The sequence below is a fragment of the Aptenodytes patagonicus genome, chromosome 1 (genome assembly GCF_965638725.1).
Source record: "Aptenodytes patagonicus chromosome 1, bAptPat1.pri.cur, whole genome shotgun sequence".
Classification (NCBI taxonomy): domain Eukaryota; kingdom Metazoa; phylum Chordata; class Aves; order Sphenisciformes; family Spheniscidae; genus Aptenodytes; species Aptenodytes patagonicus.
The window spans coordinates 75,994,253-76,010,809 of NC_134949.1; the positions used below are offsets into that span (position 1 = coordinate 75,994,253).

The window sequence follows — 16,557 nt, forward strand, 5'->3', positions numbered from 1 at the left end:
GCTGTAGCTTTTTCCTTGGAAGCTAAAACAGCTTTCAACAAAGTATAACTTATAGAATAATCATATTAAGCCTATTTTAATGCAACATATAATGTTCATTCTTGTAATTTTCCGTAATTAATACATTTTGACTATTACCTCATTACTTTATCTGGAGAGCTAATAAATGACAAATGACATGCATTTTTCATGACTCTGCATTTCAGTTATTTACCAAGTTAGCGCTAATATTTCACTTGCTTTTATCAACTACATGGAAAAATCAATATCTGATAGGACTCCGTGGGGTGTAGTAAAGTATATAAGCATGAGGTTTGTATCGCTTAGTCTCAATTTGTCACTTCAAGCCATCTGACTTAGAAGTGACTCAAATCCTCTTGTCATTTCACTGTTATCTGATTTGCAGGAATCGAAGACTTAAGCAAACATGTCCAACCCCAGTGAGGCAGATCTCATTCACATGTTTAAGGGGATTCCGTTTACCACCAGGTCTTCTCCAGAACTTTTAAAATCGTTGCATACTATTCATGCTAGAGAAGATGATGTCCTTTTGGTTTCCTATCCCAAATCTGGTAAGTTCTACTTTTAGATGTGAATTGCAAGAAGTCTCTGTTGTTTGTTTCATGTTCTCTGCTTAAACTACTTGGGAAATGTCCGTGTACAAGAAACAGGGAAGGATGTTTTAGTATGTGAATATATTATTCTGTCAGTAAGTGTTCAAATTACAAAAAAATATGGGTCATATATCTAAATTCTGATTCTTTAATTGAAAATAATCTCATGTCTTTTCATATTGGAAAGCAAATAAATATTTATTTCTTGTAAGCAAAATCTGTACTTGGAGGATTTTCCTGAGGACTTTCCACATTCAATTATGAGCAAGTCAAAAGTTGTATTAAGCTATTTGTATGTCTCTTGGCTGTATATTTATTCATTTCTTATTCCTTCTCCCCCCGCCTCACTCGCACACAGAAGCACACACTAAAGAAGCAGCTCAATCAGTACTAGGCAAATATACAGACTCAAGTTCCTGTAAGGAAAAAACCCCACAGGTTACTCTCAAATGAATGATAAAAATGATATAACCACCTCTCAGCTGACAAGCAGTTTGTCTCATGAGATTGATAGTTTTGGTACCGATATTAACACTTCTCGCAGAGTTACTTTGTACTTCAGCTACAGCCCTGTTTTTTCCAGTATTTATACATTTGGAGCCAACGGGATTATTCAGTTATGTAAAGTTTCTTGAATCTGGGGGATTAGAAGTATCACTTGTACACTAGCAAACTGTTTCCATATGCAAAATGCATGTTCCACATATTTTCTCAGTAACAAATCTTGCTTTTTTTTTTTTCCTTAAAATTACTTTTCTGCAGGCACTCACTGGCTTGCAGGAGTTATAACAAAGCTTTACAATACTCAAGTTACACTAACATCTCCCATTGAATTTGGAGACATATCCAAACTGGAGGAACTGAATAAAGTCTCATCAAAGAGAATCATCCCAACACACTTGGACTACAACATGTTACCTCCAAATTTTAAGAATAAAAAATGCAAGGTAAGGCAAAAAGATATAAAAGCAGTAAGATATGTTAAGTGCCTATTAGGAATCTATTTTGTCTTGTTGATCCTTAATAATTTTTAAATGATTTACAGTTTCCAGAAGTGGTTTGCTGTGAATTTTGGAGACATAGCTGACCAGCAGTCGAGGGCAGTGTGAGCAGAGACTTGGGCTAGGAACTGGGTTCTGCTCCTGCAGGGCAACAGAGGAGAACTGAAACGTGGGAGGCAGATTCGTATCACAGTTTTGGGTTCTTCCCATGCTAATGTGGGAGGTCTTTAAAAAATCAGCTCTGGGCCTCAGATTTTAGGTTAGAAGTCCAGTATGTCAGGATTACTCAGATCCAGGCTTTTGGGACAAAGCTAATTTGAATGAAAGGCCAAAATTTATGTTTTGCAGCTCTCCTGTGAATGTTAATTAGTAAATGGTTTCATATCTTATATTTATGAGATAGTATACTGACTCATGAGTTAAAATGAACACAGCCTCTTTCATAAAACATAAACATTACCCAGCTGCAGGAAACACACCTCTGTCCATGGTGTGGACACGTGGAATTGTTTACTAACCACTAACCACTACTGACTTCTGCCTAAGCAGGGACAAACACTTTTCTATCGTAATGGCATGGTCACCGATGGAGGAATCCTAAACGAAAGGGTTTTGACACTGCAAACTGCCTGTGAAAATGCTACATTTATGCACAGAGCTCCTCTAAAAGAAAGGAAGAATATCATAATTAATAACCATATCATCTTCATTTACAGATGATCTACATCAGCAGAAATCCAAAAGATACCGCAGTTTCCATGTATCATTACTACAGAGATAATCCAAACCTTCCCACTATTGACACCTGGACTGCTTTCTTTGACTTGTTCTTAAAAGGAGATGGTAAGGATAAATGTTACGTTTTCTCCTTGCAGTTTACATTAGCTTATTATGCACAGAAAGAGTTAAGAAATGTGAACTGTGTGAAAACTCCTTATTGCACTCCTTATTCATATGGCTTTAGTTGGGGGTTTTTTTCAGGATAAATTCTAATGCCAAACTAAACAAGAGTAAATAATAGGATGCTATCTTCAGCCCTGCAAGGAGACATTTTGATAAGCGGCTGCATTATTTCAGCACAACTGCTCTTTGTAGGTTTTTGCTGTTCTTTGACATAGCTGTTAAAAAATATATTCTCACAGACAAGTTACTGATTTCATTTCTTCCCACAAACACTCTGAAAGCCCTGACAATTTGTTGATTCTGATGCAGATTTGCCTGTGTTAAAACATTTCCATCCTTGTCTTGCAAAGCACAATAACAGACTGCTTCCCACCAAGAATTCATGTTTAAACTTTGATAGAGGCGGCAGGCGTATACAGCTCCTCCCAAGCAGACGTAAGGGCAGCTGGTCTTACCGCAGCCAGCTCCTGTCCTCGGTGAGCAGGCCGGTGGGGCAGGCGCTCTGTTTGAAGGTGCTCAGGCAGTTCTACGCGGCTCACTGCCACGCTGAAGTGCAGGCAATGGGGCACATGGGGAGACCATCCCCAGGCTGCACTCAGAGCTATGATTGCAGGCATAGTGTCTTCTCCCATCTTAAAGGCAGCCTTGGCTGGCTCTTCAAAGGGAGTCTAGATGCTTTCATAAAGCCCTCCTGCACACGCTCTGCCTGATATGTTGTCTTAGTAGTGGGGTCCAAAGACCAAGGACAAGAGCGAGAGATTTTTATGAGTGGCAGTGGTGGCATGGAAGCTGACAACAGGACCATGTTCCAGTTATTCACTCCCATTTTTAGTGTTTTATTACTCCCTTGAGGACATGTGTTCCTGCTATGCAACCGTAAGTGACGATAACAGCAACAATGACAGATCAGCTTGAAAACTTTGAAAGACAAGTGCCACTGCAGTCATCGTGGGCTTACATCAAAGATCCAGAAGTCAATTTGTCTACTGGCTTGTGTTCCTAGTTCAAAGCAGCCCTAAGGCATGTGCTTCAGTGACTTGCAGGATCTTGGCTTTGTTTAGTATCAACTGAACACACAATAGTGAAAAAAAGAAAAGAGGATTATATTAAATTTTAAAAGCATCTACCATTTATCTGTAAATTTATAGCCACCTTCTATTTTCTGTGTGCTTACGCATGGCATAAAAAGATAACTATGTTGGTTGCAATAGAAATTTATGTAAGAGGTGATACCGAGAGAGAGTTTGTCATTTTTGCTCCTAATAGAAACATATGGAGGCAGTGCTGCTTCATTCAGATCCTGTACTACTCTTGCAGAGTTAATCTCAGTTCAGAACAAGGGTGAGGACACACAGAGACAACTGTTACGCTGTCCCTGGACTCTCTGAGACTGTATGCTGTACCCCTGAAGCCAACAGGGCTATTCTATGCTATCGTTGGCCACATCTCCAGTGTGGTCGACCAGGAGAGCAGGGTTTAATTGCACACTGTGAGGCACACATGCCTTGCAGTTAGATAGTGCTTTATGTGTAGGAGGCAGCTATAGACTGGAGTGTTCAGCAAAATACTTAATTACATCTCAAGGTTTGCAACCAAAATGATGCCCATTACAGCATTATACTTTTCTGGTAGCAGTTATCAAGCAAATGCACAGTTCTGGAGAATGCTGGCTGTGATTGCTCTTTCTAAGCCTCTTCTCATCGCCCTCCAGGAGTCTTTCAAGTCATCTTTCAATGCAGTCCATCTTTTCCTTCAACCAGAAGGGTCAGAGTTTTGTTTTTTAAAAGAAAGCTGAAATTTAGCTCTCCTCCCATGGTTCAGCAAAAGGAGCATTCAGACAAAACAAGTACTATGAGTCAACTATAAAACCATAAATTATCTATGTCATTGGCTGAATGACATAATTCTTCTCTGACTTTTAAAAATAATACAGATTTCTCCTCTGCTGGGACAAAATAGAGCTAACAATAGTGTGCTCCATTTAACAGACTCCTTATTTCATTTCCTAGTGAAGTGATCGTATTTCTAGCTGTGACCACAGACATGCAGGCATTTGCTGAGATGCTCAGATCTTGTTAGGCCAGCACATTTTCCTTCATTACTGGCCTTTCCTTAGATTTGGAGCCTGTTTCCACTACAGAATTAAATCTCAGAATAGTATCTGCATCTCTGATACAAAACCAAATTCCAACAAGCTCTTTGGATTGTAAGTTTGAGTCACTTCACAAAAAGAATTGAATCCATTTTAGAGGAATAGAGGGTGCACACTAAGAAGGAAGGGATCATTCCACTAAATGTGCGAGGTGCAGTGAGAGTTATTTATGAATAAAGTTTATATGAATCTCTTTTACCTGGGTTTTCTTTTCAGTTGTCTGTGGATCCTGGTTTGATCATTTCCTAAGTTGGGAAGAACATGAAAATGACAAAAACATCCTGTTTTTGTTCTATGAAGACATGAAGAAGGTAAATATGCTCTCTGCTTTTATTTCAGAATGCATTACTTGTAAATTAACATCATTAAAGTATCAAAGAGCAAATTATAATGAAAAAGGTGAAAGAAGAAAAATGTGAATGTCTTCAGGAACATTTTATATTTGCACAAAACTTCATATTAGTAACTAATTCTGACTGCACAAGTTATATAAATATCAAATCCTGTGAGAGTTGCATTTCATAGATGTAGGAATGGGACACATATTACAGGATTTTTTTCCCCAGGCTACAGGAAGAATTTTAAGTTCCTCATTTTTGGTCCTATGGAAAGACCAACCTAGGACACCTGTTGAGGGCCACACATTAACCTGCTATGCTTGACATTTCAGGTGAAGTTTTCAAAAAGTAATGTAAGACAACAGAACTACTCATGGTCAGTGGGACTTGTGCTCCCAATAAACAAGAAAATTAGAGGCTGGAGGGTATAGGAAAAAAGTTTTGATGAAAGGAAATTATTATGCAGAAACTGCTTTGCTATTCTTAAAAAAAAGTCAAATACCAACATGCCTTAGCTTTCAGAGAATGATTTTTTTTGGTGAATAGAAAACACTTTCTGGTGTTTTCACTAAAATAGTTTTGTTCATTTTTTGGAAAAAAAAATCCACTACGAGGAATATAAACAAGCCATTTTGGATCCTGAGTCACTTGTTGGATCTCTGGATATAGCACCTCCAATGAAATAAGCTACTTACACAGAAGCTGGGCTTTGAGAATTTCTCTATTCCCAGTGAAATAATTCTGAGACAGGAGAACACTTTGCCTGAACTGGGAGTAAAAATGCAATGTAACTGTATTTGATATCACATACTCAGCATTTACTCAATTCTGTGAGTATGGGTAAGAGGGGAATCAGGTTTAACGTACCTGTCATCTACACAAGTCAATGACATGTTTAGCTTTGCTTGGAAGCAAATAAATGTGTGATAAACTTGGTATGTAATAAAACCGACCATTTTCATACCAACTAAAAGTCTGATAATCAGCTCAGAAATAGAAAAGCTTTATTTTTCTTGTACCTCAGGATCTCCCTAAGATTGTAAAGGAAATTAGTCTGTTCCTGGCTTTAGGAACTACCTTTTTAGGTAGTTTTTATAGAGAAATATAAAAGCTTTATTTTTCTTGTACCTCAGGATCTCCCTAAGATTGTAAAGGAAATTAGCGTGTTCCTGGCTTTAAACGTCAGTGATAATGATATCCAAGACATCTGCAAGAAGTCCTCGTTCTCAGAGATGAAAAGCGACACAGAAAAGGAAAACAGCGATCCTAATCACACCGTTTGTGCACTGACATCCAACAGGAAGCTGATTTTCCGAAAAGGTAAGTTCCCTGGCCTGGGCTTAACGCAGCAAAAGGAGTGGGAAGCCAGCTAGAGGCTGCAGTCCAGGTCTTTCCTGGACTGTAGTGACGCTTTGGGCCAGCCCCGGGAAGCAGTGACATGATTCTTTAATTTGAAGCCATCTTAAAAATCACTTTCTTTCTAAGTTCTCTGGTTGCAAACGCAGGCTTATCCTAGAGAAGCACGGAGGAGTCTGAACAACACTCTGACTACTATTGCTCCGTGTGAGCTTTTCAGCTAAAAGGAAAGCTTCACGAAGCATTACTCTTTATCTGTCTTTTTTTATCTAAAAGTTGACCACCTCAGTCTTTTACAACGTGTCCCCTCCGATATCACCTGCGAAGGTCACTTAGTTTACTAGAATGAGAGAGAGCGAGACACATTCCTTCTGAAGGAGACTGCTCGTAGCCTTTATCATCCGTACCACCCCTTATCTTATTGAAATGTTCCTGAAAAAGGAATATGCTGACAATGACAACAATGAAAGAACGGATGACTCAGTCACCTGATGGCCTCATAGGTAGCCTTCAGACCTTGGCCAAGCTGGAATGCATGGTAAAATCTTCAACAGTGCTTAGCTCAGATGTGACTTAAAAATACCTGCAGGAGCTGTTTTCTTGCTACTGACGTTTCAGAAGCTTGCTCAGATTTGGATAATAAGTCAATCGAAACCATCATGTTTAGATGGATTTTGATTATTTTTACTTAGTTAATTTTTGAACAATAATTGACAGTTTAAAACTAAGAGTTGTTTCAATTAAGAAAAACTTGTTTTCATTTATAAATAGGGAAATGGTACATTTTGCTAATTCAAAATGTTTTTACCAATGAGCTGAAGCAAATGCCAAAATACAATGGCAGTAAAAAGCAAACAAACAAAAAGCTCAGATACACTTTTCTAAGTCAGTGAACTTCAACAAAGCTACATTGAAAAATTTGAAAAATCCCAACAGTTTCACTTCCAAGTAGCTCCTACGCAAACCCCAGGGTTTTAGCCAGTTTCAGCCAGTTTACAGAAGATTTTTTTATATATATATATATATATATATATATATATATATAAAAAAAATTCTTCAGGCTCTCTTTTCTTGTCCTTGCTGTCCAGAATGCTGTTTTAGTCAGCAGTTTTGGGATGCAGGGCCTTTAGAGGATGGACATGAAGGAAAACTGTAGGCATTGTCTCATTAAAATATGTCAGTTTAAAAAACAATTTCCTGTTTGCTCAAACTGGGTAACAGTTGAAACACTTTACTGAACACGAGTGTGCATGGTCACCCAGAAGCAGTTGACTGCCCACTTAAGCAGTGGGACATCTCATCCGTAGAAAGCCCTAGAGATTAGGAGCGGGTGTGAGGGTGGGATTCATCTATCAGGTCACTCTGGGCTCCTTTTTCAGGAGTCTTCTTTAGTCAATGGAGACATATGGCTGCTTTTGGGGCACCATTCAATCGATGAGTTTTAGATGTTGACTAGGATGAGCCGGGTTTCAGCCAGGAAGTAACCATTTCCCTCTACTGACTGTGAAAGAGCCCAGACGGAGACCCTTACCTGCATACATCTAAGGTCTGGCAAGATGCCTCTCTGCTGAGATGACCAAGAGCTCTAATTCCGTCTAGGAAACCTGCTGCTCTTCATGTACCACTTAGTGGTGCTGGCATTATACGAGTCTGCGGCTGAGGGTTTAACACCCTTTATGGACAATGATCCAGCGGATTCCATCAGAATGTCACCAGACCAATAAAACAATCACTCGTTACTCATGATCATGACTTACCGCAGAGACTATGGTTAATAATACATTAATAATTTGTGCCAACTGCAATATTAACAAAACTGGGCTGCCTTTAAATCATTTTCTGCACTATATATTGTTAGCCTCACTGTTCTTTTTCTGCTCCTGCTCTCCTAGGTGCCGTTGGTGATTGGAAGAACCATTTCACTCCAAAACAGAATCGAAGGTTTGAGGAGGTATTTAATGAGAAAATGAAATTCAGCAAAATGGCGAAAAGTCTCATCTATGAATTTTGACTCCATGTGAAGAACAATACCCAGTTATCAACAAACACAGATAGAGCAATTGGTGGGAAATTCTGAATGGGGCTCCCATTCAGTTTATAACCCTCCCAATAGAAAGGATTGTAAATATGAGATTTTGAGGACAGGAAAATTCTGACACAACGCCAGAGCTGAACTCAGTTTTCAGCGGGCAGATGTATACAGTTTTACAGTCAGGTATCAGACCCATTTTTCTGCAATCAAATCTACTTTATCATTCATTTATTTATTGCTCTAGAGGGATACGAATGGACTTCTTGGATCTGATTTAGGAATTCTACCTAAGATGTTAAGAAAAAACCAAACCCATACAAATCTGAATATTTAAAGTCTAAAAACACATCATAAGAAAATGACCAAAGATTTGACCCCAGACTCGCTCCCTCCCTGATCTACCATGATTTGGAAAGTGTCTATCTTATCGGACTTTGTTATTGATACTGAAGTTGAAAACTGCAGCTGTACATTTGAAGATCTAGAGTGAAGTTTGTTTATAAAATGTCTTTTTTTTTTTTACAATATGAATTCTTTGATGTAACTTATTTCAGGGTTAGGTACTGTATAGTGTTTGTGTTTTAAATGCAACTGATATAAATCCATGTAAATTTCTGTACCATCTGTTGGGGAACTATAAACGTGTTTTTTTCCATTTGACTTTCTTCCTGCATTCGTGTTTTGATGAGAACCATTTTACTTCACAGTCCTTGTGCAATAGAATTCAACAGTTCCACTGTGGCAAACAAACTGCTACTCAGAGACAGTTTAATCTGAACACGACTTATTTATTTACCCTGCCCTGATAAGACAGATTTTCCAAGAATCAGCTGTCTGTGTTCACATCTGAGGGACTGTTCTAGGAATCCAGTGAAGATTTTTCTTCTGATTTATTCCGTGATGTGTTTTCTGTCCTCACCTTCAAATTGCTTGGCAAGCTGGCTTTAAGGACTCTTCTCCCCAAACTAGTTCTCCCCAACCATATAATTCCAAGGCATCAGCAGGCAGAAAAAAAACATAGGAAAAGCTGATTACTCTGCTTTGACTCCTGTGTGCTCAGAAGGTACATATCTGTAAGGCAAGCTCATCCTCTAGGTGTGTTGTTTCTGAAAACAGGCCTTATTTACAGTGAACACTAATGCTGTCTCTAGCCACACATTTCACACTTGCCACACAGCCCTTTCATTTCATACCTTGCTTATGCAAGCTGACATCGATACCTACCAATTTTGCATCTGCACAAACGATACAGAAGTTACGTGCTGAAGAGATCAGTGGGAGAAAAGCCTGTTCAATAGCAGTCCCTTGCCATTTACCAATTCAACACAATTTAAGGGAGATGCTGCCCTGAGCACTGGTCTATGCAAATGACCCATTTGGAAACCAGAAGTTTGTTTGTGTTGCTTTGCTCTTCTGACACTAAAATCATTCTCTCTCTCCCTCTAAAATGCCACGAACCACAGTTGCCCTCCTTTCAGCTGTCATTCTTCCACTATTCATAAATGGCAAGAGATCAGCTAATGATGATGCTTGAACGTTTTAGGATCATAGAATCATAGAATAGTTTGGGTTGGAAGGGACCTCTAAAGGTCATCTAGTCCAACCCCCCTGCCGTGGGCAGGGACATCTTCAGCTAGACCAGGCTGCTCAGAGCCCCGTCCAACCTGACCTCAAATGTTTCCAGGGATGGGGCATCCACCACCTCTCTGGGCAACCTGTCCCACTGTTTCACCACCCTCAGCACAAAAAATCTCTTCCTTCTATCCAGTCTAAACCTACCCCCCTTTAGTTTAAAGCCATTCCCCCTTGTCCTGTCGCAACAGGCCCTGCTAAAAAGTTTGCCGCCAACTTTTTTATGAGCCCCCTTGAAGTACTGATAGGCTGCAAGAAGGTCTCCCCAAAGCCTTCTCTTCACCAGGCTGAACAACCCCAACTCTCTCAGCCTCTCTTCATGGGAGAGGTGTTCCATCCCCCTGAGCATTTTCGTGGCCTTCTTCTGGACCCGCTCCAACAGGTCCGTGTCTTTCTTATGCTGAGGGCTCCAGAGCTGGACGCAGTACTCCAGCTGGGGTCTCACCAGAGCAGAGTAGAGGGGGCAGAATTGCCTCCCTTGACCAGCTGGCCACGCTGCTTTTGATGCAGCCCAGGATACGAGTGGCCTTCTGGGCTGCGAGCACACATTGCCGGCTCATGTCCAGCTTTTCATCCACCAGGACCCCCAAGTCCTTCTCGGCAGGGCTGCTCTCAATCCCTTCATCCCCCAGCCTGTATTGATACCGGGGGCTGCCCCGACCCACGTGCAGGACCTCGCACTTGGCCTTCTTAAACCTCAGGAGGTTCACACGGGCCCACTTCTCCAGCTTGTCCAGCTCCCTCTGGATGGCATCCCGTCCCTCTGGCGTGTCGACCGCACCACTCAGCTTGGTGTCATCTGCAAACTTGCTGAGGGTGCACTCCATCCCACTGTCTATGTCATTGACGAAGACATTCAACAGTACCGGACCCAATATGGACCCCTGTGGGACGCCACTCATCACCAATCTCCATCTGGACATTGAGCCGTTGACCACTACCCTCTGGATGCGACCATCCAACCAATTCCTCACCCACCGGACAGTCCACCCATCAAATCCATACCTCTCCAGTTTAGAGAGAAGGATGTTGTGGGGGACCGTGTCAAAGGCCTTACAGAGGTCCAGAGAGACGACACCTGTAGCCCTTCCCATGTCCACTGATGTAGTCACTCCATCACAGAAGGCCACTAGGTTGGTCAGGCAGGACTTGCCCTTGGTGAAGCCATGCTGGCTGTCTTGAATCCCCTCCCTGTCCTCCATGGGCCTTAGCATAGCTTCCAGGAGGATCTGTTCCATGATCTTCCCAGGCACAGGGGTGAGACTGACTGGCCTGTAGTTCCCCGGGTCTTCCTTTTTCCCCTTTCTAAAAATGGGGGTTATGCTTCCCCTTTTCCAGTCAGTGCAAACTTCACCGGACTGCCACGACTTCTCAAATACGATGGATAGTGGCTTAGCAACCTCATCTGCCGGTTCCTTCAGGACCCGCAGATGAATCTCATCAGGTCCCATGGACTTGTGCACCTTCAGGTGCCTTAGATGGTCTCGAACCTGGTTTTACTTAAAGACTTATTTTTTCGAGCCCTTTGAGTATGGAAAAAAAGCCAGAGGGTCCTTGGGCAAATGAAGTTTGCAAGCAAGTTTATTAACTGCATTAAGAAGACTGCTGTAAGCAGCATTTATATGCATATTCACAATATGAAACTGTGTGGAGAGACAGGGTGAGGACATGCCATGTGGATCAATAAGGGGGTTAATGCCTACAGTCCTGAACCGGATGAAGGGATAGCATTAGAATATAAGGTAGCGACTGTTTTGCCAGCTGTCTGACCTCTAGCACTGCACTGCAGAGTTAAATGGGACTTTCAAAATGAAGTTCCTCTCAGTAACACTTTTTACTCACACGGAACTTTTAATCTTCAAATACAGCTTTACTCAAGCTTTACGCAATGCAGCCACAGCTGAGGTAGAGTGCAGCAACTGGTTAGCAGTGATTAATAGCCTGAGAAAGCAAGCAGCTTCTGCTGATAAAACTACAGGGTAGCAGGTCCATCCTAGGCACTGGCACAGCCCCGTGCAGCTGCAGACTGCGGAGCAAAACTGGCCTATGTCAGAAGTCCAGAAAGCTAGGCTGGGCACTGCTCCTACAGGATGGGGGTACGTGATGGTAGCTACCGGCAAGCAGGGTCTCCCAGCAGTTGCCATGCCTACCATTTCTTTCATCCTCTTTTCTCTTGCTCTTCCCACTGTGCTGCTACTCTCCCTCCCCTTCCTATGGCTGTAGCATTCCCCACCACCAAGAGGGATTCAAACTGAATTTTTCAAAGAATTGTCAATCTGGCTCCACAAGTCATTTTGGCAGGTCATGGAGATGTTCAAAAGTTTTCAAAACTTCCATAGTAAGATATTGTAAAAGTGTCTCTTCCCCTCTCTGTTTTTCTTTCTTTTTTCTATGATGGTTAAAACTTTTGAAGAGAGAGAAATTTCAGCCCTACAAGATATAAAAATACTGGTCCAAAATGTACCTAGACCACAGCAATACTAGGTCTGGAAGAAACAAAGCTCTGTGCATTCTCTATTACATGTAAACGGTTACAATACCGCTTTCCTATTTGGGTAATATACTCCACCTTCCTGAGTAAGGGTTCTTCTCAATATTGATTTAATTAGGGAGGACAGCATTAAACATTTATGCCATCAGAGCTGAAACGTGAGGCTTCTACCCGCTCTTGTTGAAGTTAGCCTGCTTTGCTTGCTACCCAGGCTTACCTGGCCTTTGAGTCAGATGAAAAAAGAGAGCAAGAGCATCTGAAGGGCTAGAACTCTTGTGAGAGGAACATGTGAATTCCAGGCCTTGCTTCAAGGACTTTTCCATGAAAACATCACATAACTATCTTCTAAAATAGCTCTCAGAGAAGAAAAGGTGCTTAGGTAAACATCCTAGCAACCTGACTTTAAGTCACATTAGTTCTGATACAATGAGTTTGATGCCTAAAGCAGTTTCTTGGAGGAAACAATGACTGGTGAAAAAATCTCTCAGAATAGCTTCAGGAACATCTTGTAGGAGAGGCAAGTGAGTCTGGAGAAGTGAGGGCGGGAAGAGCAGGCGGGGGAAGGGATCTGAGCCAGTTCTGATAATCTCCGAAGCCAGAAGTCATAGGAAAATAGAGAAGACTCAGGGCAGGAGATCAATTGGTGGGTTTCTGCACTGGGTCTAAGTAGAGCAGAGATGCTCAGGGGATCAAGACAAGGGTTTACTTGTAACCATCGGTCAGCTGAAAAAGTAAACATGGGGGACCAGGAGGAATTTCCATGGGGCTCACTTCATGACCAGCCGATGAGAGAGGAAAGACAGACACAGACAAAGGGCGAAGGGCACTCCTGCTGCAAAGACCCAGTGGGGATGGGACGGGAGGAATCAAGCCTGACAGAAAGGGCTGAGTGTGGGAGCGAAGGCGATCGCTGAAAGACCATGTTCAGAAAGGGGGAAAAGGATTGAGTGGCTGTATCACTCTTTCACCAGTTCCAGCCTCACAGGTGACCACAATCCACCTTCTTTCAGGGGACGAGCAACCACGAGAGATGATTCTACAGCAACTTCTTTATTAACTTTGATAGGAGACAGTCCTCCCCTTTCCCTGAATCTGTTTACCTGTCCTGCATACCGCAGAGAACAAACTGTAGGAAAGGACAGTGAAACACAGTGGGTGTGCAAGGTGAGACACTGCCCTTCCCGGGCTCCCGCGGAAGACACTTCTCCTTGGCCAAGCAGAGAGGAGTGGCGGCACCTCGTGGCCCCAGCAGGGAGCAAGCAGGAACACCTGACAGCTGCTTGAGTGAAAAGTCCAGCGACAGAAAAGCATGAAGTCACAAATTACATTGCCGTGCCTCCTTTCGGCCTCCTTCCAAACTGGTCCCGCAGGCCAACGCTAAGTGGAGAAATAGCCATCTTGGAAACAATCGCAACCCCATGGCACCAGAGACATGCTCACTCTGGCACGGGGTCTGCAGCCATCCAGCAAGCTTTCTGCCAATGAAAAGGGAAGCAGCGCTGCCTCTGAAAGGAACAGAAACGGTTGTTCTTCACTGACATCTATTGACTGCAGTGTTTTAACTGCAAAGCTCTGCACAAGAATTAGGCATTCATTTTTGCAGGATGCTGCGGGGCTCAAAAGGAGGGAATCAGACACAGGTTTGAAGGGAGCAGGTCTGTCTCTGGGACAGTCCTGACGCATAGCCTGCTTAAGAAGTCCTTCCTTTCTGACTGCCAGCATCTGCAAGGATGTACCTGGGAACGATCAGTCTGCACCACTGAGAATCTACTAGCAGCCACAGTAGAGACGGGATGATGGGACAGATGATGGCATTCACACGTAAGCAAGTATTAATGCTTAGGAGTAACAAAAGCAGACTTTCCTTTTCTGCCTGCAAGGCCTTGCACTAAAACAAAAGATAACTGGGGTCTGTTGTTCTCTGTCATTTGTGACCTTGGTAAACTACTTAGATCTAATGCAACAGCCAGGTCGGTATCACTGTGCTGCTCAAACTGCAGTTAGTTGCCTAGCTACTTAAGAGGGATGACAAATTAATCATTCTACAGCATTGCCTACTGGCTAAATTAAGGATTTACGTACATTACAATAAAAAATTAAAAAAAAAAAAAAGCACAGCAGGACTTCACAGGCAGGTGAATGAAGCGCAATATAAATCTAGCTTATATATCTCTGTGCTATCCAAGCTCAGACACCAATGACAGCAGCTTAATTGAAGCAGCCCAGACTTGAGTCCCCCTCCTTCTCAGCAGGGGCATCAGTAAACCGCAGCACAGATCCACTGCAAGGCACAGATCCAGTTAGCTCGTTGCTCTCTACATTGCCATGCACTGGCTGCAACTTTATCCTGAAAACCACTGAAATCTCTTGGCTTTCATTATAAATCAAATGTGTACCCTCTTTAAACAAACAAACAAGAAACCTGGGGAGCCTCACTCTTATGAGCTGCAAGGTGCTCAATGACATGATGGTAAAAACCTGGCAGTGTATTAAGCATACAAGAGCAAGAAGTAAAAAGCAGCATGGCTTGCAGACAACCCACAGGTTTGTTTTTTTTTTTTACAGTGAGAGTGCACAAAGACACAAGGATATCAATACACTGATGTGGCGAGTCAGGACTAGGGCTTGTTTGCAAGTCATCAGAACTACTGCCCGAAAAACCCGTTCATACTCCAGTCTGAGGAAATCTTTAAGTTCATTAAGTCAAATGAAAGGATGTGTTTTATATTCATCTGCATCGGATTACTTCATCCCATTCTCAAGCTTTTTAGACCAGGCTTCACCTAATCAATCACAACATGTTGGTTGGGCATCACTGATCAGAAGGATCCACTGGTGACACATCCTCTTTGAACTTAAGACTGTGTTGCTGTGGACAAGATGTAACCAGGAAAAAAAGGTAGGAGAATAAAAGTAGTCAAACTCTTAAATGGGCTGTACAGGCAACAAGAAGTTGTGCAACTACAGCCTTAGTCTCTCCAGGGATGTAACTTTTCACTATCTCCACGTTTAACTTTAATACAAGAGTGGCCATACTAGCCCTGATATACTTGTCTGCAAGAGTATGTGAACAAACAGGACAAGCACGTGATATTTTCCTGAATGTTCTCCCAACCTCCAATTACATTTTGTCCAAGAACTTCCTAAACAATTTACTATTAGTATCTATGACCAATGGTTGCTGATTCAGCTGATGTCATCATACTTTACACAGTTCTGTATGCACTTTTGCCCTATTTTCAATGAGTTTTTACGATCAGATGATTAATTCCTATAGGTAATAGTAATGCCATGTCCTCCTCCTCACTGTGTCAGAGCTACACGTTGATGTTTTTACAATGAACCACCGATATACATTGTGAAACAATGATAAAAATGCACTCAGGTATTTACCATACAAGAAATAGAAGGAAGAAACCAAGGTTCAGAACCAGAGGAACCATATCAGACATCAGACTTGTGGAACACGTGGCCAAAGGCTGTTTTAATTGTGCTGAGGGTTACTAAATGTCTGTAAGCCACATCCAGCTTTGGAAATCCATGAACTGCAAATGTTTTGGGGCCACAGGAAAACTGGAAAGAGCTGCCAAATACAACGTGGCAAATTTGTATTCCTCAGGCATCTGCTTTTGGTCACTGCTAGTTACTTCAGTGGTCCTTTCCTAGCTCCCTGTCCCCCTTAGTTTTACGGATATCTAATACAACTCCCTTCAGTCATCCTTCTTCCAAAGTGAAGAATTCTTACTTGACTATTGCTCACACTGAACCCGATTCCTTCCTTTCATCATCCATTTTATCATCCCACAAACCTTTTGAGTCCTACAACTTTTTTAAACATGTAAGAAACAAACCACCCAGTACTCTAGATAACGCAAATCACTTATTTATACAGTGGAATCTGTATAACTTTTATCCCTTTGATCCTTTTTAGTCTATACCCTTTTCCTAATAATTCCTAAAATGCAGTTTGATTTTTTAACTGCTAGCATGCACTTTGAACCAACAGATATTTTCCTGGATTATAACCCCTCAGTAGAA

At 41.9% G+C, this 16,557-nt stretch overlaps 1 protein-coding gene across 1 annotated transcript; it reads left to right on the top strand.

The window, feature by feature from the left end:
- Positions 1-427: 427 nt before the first annotated feature.
- LOC143155792 (sulfotransferase 6B1-like) lies at positions 428-8,375 on the top strand. The gene is made up of 6 exons (XM_076328767.1): positions 428-572; positions 1,377-1,561; positions 2,332-2,458; positions 4,887-4,981; positions 6,142-6,328; positions 8,257-8,375. Exons 1-6 carry the CDS (start codon positions 428-430, stop codon positions 8,373-8,375), a joined length of 858 nt encoding a protein of 285 aa, XP_076184882.1.
- The last annotated feature ends 8,182 nt before the right edge of the window (positions 8,376-16,557 follow it).